Source organism: Haliotis cracherodii, unplaced genomic scaffold, assembly GCF_022045235.1.
Source record: "Haliotis cracherodii isolate W230 unplaced genomic scaffold, xgHalCrac1.p SCAF_7, whole genome shotgun sequence".
Taxonomy (NCBI): Eukaryota; Metazoa; Mollusca; class Gastropoda; order Lepetellida; family Haliotidae; genus Haliotis; species Haliotis cracherodii.
The window spans coordinates 36,649,479-36,657,019 of record NW_027266330.1 but is presented as its reverse complement, the minus strand read 5'-3'; the positions used below and the strand labels follow the sequence as shown (position 1 = coordinate 36,657,019).

At 43.4% G+C, this 7,541-nt stretch overlaps 1 protein-coding gene across 1 annotated transcript in view; it reads left to right on the top strand.

Annotated features, from left to right (window-relative positions):
* The first annotated feature begins 1,301 nt into the window (after window positions 1-1,301).
* The window catches only part of LOC139447182 (matrix metalloproteinase-16-like), an 89,527-nt gene continuing 83,287 nt past the window's right edge, over window positions 1,302-7,541 (top strand). Inside the window, exon 1 of the mRNA XM_071228395.1 lies at window positions 1,302-2,133. Within this exon, the coding sequence (XP_071084496.1) occupies window positions 2,032-2,133 (102 nt within the window). The 5' untranslated portion in view covers window positions 1,302-2,031. The remainder of the gene's footprint in view (window positions 2,134-7,541) is intronic.

Below are 7,541 nucleotides of genomic sequence, written 5' to 3'. Positions count from 1 at the left end.
GTGAAACCCACGAGCACCGATATGGTGCTAACAAACCTAGAAACAAAATCGGGACGAACCGGGATTCGAACCCACAATCATAAGTTTCTGGCGTGCCCAAGGGACGCAACTCTGCACAGCGAATCGGGGCGCCTTAGAAGACTGGGCCACCCGTGCCCCCCACCGCATGAATGAAGAGTTGTTCATTTAGATCAGCCAGTTTCAATCCTAAATATCGATACCATTTTGTTAATTTAATTTAGGCGAAATGGGATTTAACGTTGCGTTCAAGATTATTGCACTTATATAGCGATTTGAATGCATGTGTGTTTGTGTGGCTGCTTGTACTAGTCCGATGTATAGTGCTAATATGGCGGTCCCACTGAGATACCATGCCACAGTCTAACATGAATATCTCAATCAGACACAATATACTGACTCCGAGCCGACCAGTTCTTGATTTATCCCCTTAATGCCGAGGCCCAGGATGGTTACAACAAGTAACGTCTTTTGGTATGACACGGACGGGAATCGAACCCCCGGACCTTGCGCTCTATGGGCGGAGTCTCTACCACTAGACCACGGCGGCGTAATTAAATTTAGGATAAAATAGTGAGTTCATTGCACCGATTGTCTTATGTTCTGTCCGTGGAGCGATCCATCTTTATAATATACATACCTATATTTATAGCCTTTGCACGTCACGCCGAAGACCCGGGTTCGATTCCCGACATGGGTACAATGTGTGAAGCCCATTACTGGTGTCCCCCGCCGTGATGTTGCTGGAATATTGCTAAAAGCGGCGTTAAACCTCACTCACTCACTCACTATATTTATATTGTTTTAGTGCCTTCCATAAATCGCAAAGTGATTGATTGTAATCTTTTGTTACAAGTGCAGCTTTAATAAATATATGTCTATCTGTCTATCTGTCTGTCTGTCTGTCTGAGGGAAGGAAACACAGTATTTGTAAACAAAGGATAATGATTATCCGAAATTATGTGGTGTAAATATGGTAATGCGCGCTGTTAAATGTTATATGTAAGTAGTAATATGGCAACCACTAGACTATATACACGAGCTTCACACACCACAAGTCGCTTTCGGCGAGGTCACTCCGTACAGTTAAGTTGATTAAATGTAGGTAAATGAATCATGCTTAATAAGGCGCCAAAAATTGTCGGTTCAGCTTACAACAATGCAAATGACATGACGTCACAACATGCTTTGACCTACTTAAAGGGGGCTTTCCCGCGACCACTAAAAATAGCACTACCATAAAAGGCACATGTCAATCGTTGCTCGTGGTGACTTATTTATTATATAGTTTTCAGCTCGGGTGATGTCTTTGAGCAGTATGGCAGTGTACAGCAGACTGAGCGTGGCGAAGGACGTAAGTTTGGAGTGAGAGACACAGCTTCATAGAGTCCCTACGACGAGGAAGAGGAAGGCTGAACTACCACGGGAGCAGACGACAAGCAGCGGTGGGTTCTTCCCTCTTCGCGCGGCGAGCACTGGGCAGTTAGAGCGCTACACAGCTCGTCTCGCGGAAAACATTCGCTCCATCTATCCCTATACAGCAATTACTTATTTCTTGTGTGCCGGGCCACACAGAAATTACATTCCCCGTATATGAATTATTTAGCAAGCGCAAGCAGGTCTCGCTTTTAACAGTGGCTGGCGGTCGAGAGGCGAAGTTGGTTTCAAGACGGTAGATGAGATTCTGGATTCTGGATTCGGGCTCGCGTACACCGCCGCTCTCTCCCCACAGCAACAACGGTGCCAGCTGACAGCGACGTGAAGCTCCCGTGTGTGCTATACGTGTCTGTTTTCCCTCACAGGACGGATAACGGCTCGAGGAAGGGAGTTGTAAGTTCTCGCTAACCTTGGAAGTGCAGGGTGCTATACTCGAGAGAGGCCGGTGAGAGAGGGGTGTGTTCCTACCTACCCTAACTGCCGGCGACATCAGGGTGCGTGTGTGTGCTGGCTGCCGGGTGTGGTGGTAGAGGCAGCTGGTGACGACATCGACATCGGGTGGTGTAGTCTCTCGTCATGAACGCCGAGGGGACGGCGTGGACACTGACAGTGTTGGTGATGTTTCTTGCTGGTTCGGATACAGCACAAGACAACGTAGCTTCGAGCTCGGATGGAATGGTAAGGAATATCTTATACATTGTAACCAAATCCTCAGAGCTCATTATTGATTAGCAGTGTTAAACCACAACCCGCGATCCATTTAAACCTCGGGGAAGCTAAGACACGATATTGCCTAGTCTCCGAGATATTGAATGACGGGAGAATGACTGTGTTTCTTGTATTGAATATGCTGCAGATTGGCCGATGTATTGTTGAGTGCCAACTTCTTGATTATATACAACAACGAGGGGTTAAGTAGGAAACGTGATCGTTCTGGTCTGTTTCTACGTATACACAATCGGGACGTAGAGAGGCATTGATACTGCACACAGCATCTGATAGCAGTGTGTCGATCTCATCATGAAAGCTAAGCTCCAAACTGCATCACAGAAACTTCATTTCACAACATTGCCTAAAGTGAATAGGTACAGAAATAGATTTCAATCAATGCTATTACAACAATTCACTAATCACCACCAATTCAAATACTCTCATCTACACCAGTCCAATGTATTCACGTGTGTATTTGTGCTAAGTGTATGTTTTTTATATGGGTGTATGTGCATGTGTGTATCTTCCTGTGTCTATTTTGTGTTTATATGTGTGTATTCCTGTCTGGTACGTATGCGTGTGTTTACACGTGTAGTATGGGCGAGTGTATTCCTGGTGTATGGTAACGTACACACGCTTTCTTAGGTGGGTATTCCACGTTTTAGTTTAATGCAGACTAACATATTTGTATGCATTTGTATACCCATAAGGTATCGTGCCAATAATAGATTGTAGTTTTATTGCACCTATAACAGCGTATTTCTCTGCCGTTATCATTATAGCGTATTGCCGTGTCTGCCAGTATCACAGCGTATCAAACCATGACGTATTATTGAAGTATATGATATATTGGCATGAAGATTAGCATCATAGTGTATAGTCACTGTCGATCGATGGCATCCTATAGGCACCGAGGGTAGTATTTATATGTATGGCCAATGCTTGTAGAATTCAAACGTATTATCATTGCGTGTAGTATTGAAGCGTACTGCCAATTCGTGTCGTAATAAGGCATATTGATTGCTACTGTGTGTACTAGTAGAGTGTATTGTCCTTGCATATGGTATTGCAGTGTATTGCGATTGCTTGTAGCGCCATTTAGAGAATTGTCATTGCCTGTAGAATTAAAGATTAATTGTCACTCCGCGTATAGATTATAGTACTGAAGCGTATTGCCATTTCTTATGGTGTCATTATGAGTATTGTCATTGCGTGTACTGTTGTATTGTCAATTCGCATAGAATTAAAGTGTTACCTTTGCATATTGTAATGAAGTGTATTTTCATTGCATGTAGCGGCATTAAGAGAATTGTCATTGCGTGTACTATTAAGCGTATTGTCACTTCGCGTAGAATTAAAGTGTTTCCTTTGCAAATAGTATTAAAGTGTATTTTCATTGCATGTAGCGTCATTTAGAGAATTGTCATTGCGTGTACTATTAAGCGTATTGCCATTTCGCGTAGTATTAATGCGTATTTCATTTGCATATAGTATTAATGGGTATTATCATGCATATATCATTAAAATGTATTGTCATGCATGTAGTATTAAAGTGTATTCTCATTGCCTGTAGTGGTACTTAGAGTAGTGTCACAGCGCGTACTATTACACCGCTTTGTATTCCCATTTTAACGTGTTGTGCCATTGCGTGTAGGACTTGATATAAGCAGATGTTATTTCACGCAGTGTCACTGGGAAGTATTGACATTGTGCGTTGTATATAAAAGAGTATTGTCATTGCGTTAGTATTAACGCGCAGTGTCATTGTCTGTAGTGCTATAGTGTGTGGCTATTGCGTGTAGCATTAATGTGTATTGTCGCTGCAAGTGGAATAAAATCGTAGTATCTTTTTAGAGTATTGCCATTGCGTGTAGTACCATTTAGAGTATTGGGACTGCGTGTAGTGTTTTTTAGAGTATTGGGATTGCGTGTAGTGTCTTTTAGAGTATTGGGATTGCGTGTAGAGTCATTTAGAGTATTGAGATTGCGTGAAGTGTTTTGTAGAGTATTGGGATTGCGTATTGTGTCATTTGGAGTATTGGGATTGCTTGAAGTGTTTTTTAGAGTATTGGGATTGCGTGTAGTGTCTTTTAGAGTATTGGGATTGCGTATTGTGTCATTTAGAGTATTTGGATTGCGTGTTGTTTCATTGAAAGTATTGTCAGTACGTACATGACCTGTAACCTGTAGTTTTGTACACGAATACTGTAACCTGTAATTACAGTTGTGTTACCTGTATGACCGCACTGCCCTGGCTTCCAGGTATGTCCGTGCTCATCTGGTCATCTAGGTCCGCGTTCTTTCCTCGTGGCTTGACCACTAACCATGTCCGTGTCTCAGCGGATCAGAGGAAGTAGACAAAAGAACATGGGATGTAAATATGTAGATGCTCTCGCGATGAACGCAAATCACACGGGGTCAGGAAGACTATATGTTTAACACAAGACGTCTCAGGTCGCGCTTGGCAGGACCATGCCATCTTTATATTAATTTCAAGAGACACACTCGTATGTGGAAGTAAGTTTATCTTAAGCAGCTGTGCTAGATCATTAAAGTCAACGTCACCTTGAAGTTAATTTGAATTCGTTAGCAGATTAAAATCTTATCCTTTTCCTGCGATCCTTGGCAGGCATCAGTCGGAGACCCCCGTGTGTGCGCGTGAATACCCGCAAGATTGCACCACTCGCACGTGGCTTTGTTTACAGAACGTATGTTTGTATATATCTTACATCTACCCACCCTCTCCCCTGTTGCCTTGGGTCCCGGGACGTGCTGTAGTCAGCGTACATCATTCACACATGAATACAAAAGTATTGCTACATACGTATAACAGATGTAAGACAGCGTCTGATTAGTGACGCGCATGAATGGACTAACCACATTGGACAAGGAGGGGCATGTTGGGTGCATGGAGTTATCTCCCCGTGGATATCCCCTGGCACGATCGGTTGCAAGAGGCGGGTTTAAAGCCGAGATCATATGCAACCTCTTGTTTATGTAGACAAGACTTGACTACATAGTATATCTGCTTTGAGTTTGGTTCAAAGCCGCTTTCAACTGTATTCATGTTACATCACGGGGTGTCAGATGATGTGGGAGGCAAGCCCGAAGGGAGTGACTGAGTGAGTGAGTGAGTTGGGTTTAACGCCGTTTTTAACAGTATTCCAGTTATATCACGGCGTGTCAGCTTAATGTGGGAGGAAAGCCCGAAGTGGTGCAGGTCTCAGACGTTTACCACTTCGGTGAAACCCACGAGCACGGCCTTGCTCCAAGGCTGTACTGAAAGATAAGTCCATGAATGTGTAGTAACTCTATCCTCCTATTAGGCAAGTCTAGATATGTGGACAGCAAGGACTCCGGTCTCACATAGGGACAACACGTTCTTATTATTTACCTAATCTTGTGCAAGTCTAGGGCCACTCGTGCCCCCTGTTATAACTGGCGTATTGCTTTCGGTCGTGCTGCATAGAATTACGATTGTCGTGACGCTTCGATCGCATTGTGAAACGGGGACCTTGTGTTCTTCGCAATAGCGCAGTACATCGTAACCCATCTGACTTGTCCTGTCAAACAGAGTCAAACAGTTAAAGACTTTGAGATAGCGTCAAACCAGCATCCATTAATGTTTATAATTGATGTGTCTGGCAGCTGCAACAGACACGATGAGAACTGAAAAATACACATTGTATGCCGATTATATCTTATCAAATATGCACATGCATGTTAAACATATGCAGACTATACGCATCTACTCCGAACCGACATCTACTCCGTACAGAAGACGCACTTTTCGTCACTCCATGCAGTGTTTGGAGTAGCAACCTGACAAGTGGTATTGTATTGGCTGTGTTGTATGCTAACTCCGCACACCGCTTGTTGAAGAGCCTGAGGTCCACCAATGGGAACTGCCGTTAGACGCACGGTAACGTGTGCTGCCCACGTGTTGGTTAGAGGAAGGGGAGGGATTGTCGGTGGTGACTGAGATTCTGATTGATATGCATATGTTGTAGAGGGTTTATGGGGTCATCGGTGCAGCTTTCATCGCACCAGACAGACATCTGTCGCAAATGTGAGCAGTCTTAGATATTCTCTCCCAGCCAGCCAGTGAGTTCATAACGGGGAGTGAGTGAGTGAGTGTGTTGGGTTTAACGCCGCTTTTCAAGTTATATCGCGTCAGCTTAATGTGGGAGGAAAGCCCGAAGTGATGCAGGTAAAACCCACGAGCACGGGTATGGTGCTGACAAACCTAGAAACATAATCGGGGCGATCCGAGATTCGAACCCACACTCATAGGTTTCTGGCGTGCCAAAGGGACGCAACTCTGCATAGCGAATCGCGGCGCATTACGGGGAGTCGCTGTGTCTGCTGTCTAACACAGATGCTGCTGATGCTGCTGCATCAGTGACGACAATGAAGACATCAGCTCATGCTACGTTGTTTACAACTGATCACTTAAAACAGCAGATTTGATGGAGGAAATCCGGTATTACTGTATACTGGTACACTGCCGGGCAAAAGGAAGTATACACATGGAAATCGCATTTGACAAAAAATTATGAAACCGTTATCAAAACGTTACTGGACTAAAAAAGGCGCAAACGTAGTCACAAACCACAACTGTGATACCCGTATCAATTACATAACCATCGAATTACCATTTCTGTTTTCTGCATGGCAATGTATGGTATTGGAGAATCTACGGTAGGACGTCTAACGGCGTTTGCATTCCACTCGCGTCTCATATTTGTTTCACTGTGAAATATGTAAAAACTAACGTTTGTAGTTTTTTCCCCTCAACATGCTATTCATATATTATGTATAAGCTTAGATTGGCTGTTTGGGAGTTATTACATAGCGGGGTGATTACTTTCGCACCTTCAACAAGAAAAGTTCTGAATTGTGACAAGAGAACCGCATCTCCAGCGAGTTCCTTACCTTCCCACCGGATCAAAATATTAACACGCTCTGCTCAGAATATACATGCTGACGTAACTGTACCAAGTTAAGAAGAGTCTGTAGTCTTCTAGAAAAGTTACATGTTGAGACGTGTACAAAGAACGTAAGGTGTCATGGTTTACATGTAGAATATTGTATATGGGTAATTATCTCAAAAGTTTCACGTAAAGAAGTTACGTGTTGAGACGTGTACAAAGAACGTAAGGTGTCATGGTTTACATGTAGAATATTGTATATGGGTAATTATCTCAAAAGTTTCACGTAAAGAAGTTACGTGTTGATACGTGTACAAAGAACGTAAGGTGTCATGGTTTACGTTAAGTTTACTGTATATGGGTAATTATCTGAAACGTCTCACGTAAAGAAGTTACGTGTTGATACGTGTACAAAGAACGTAAGGTGTCATGGTTTACGTTAAG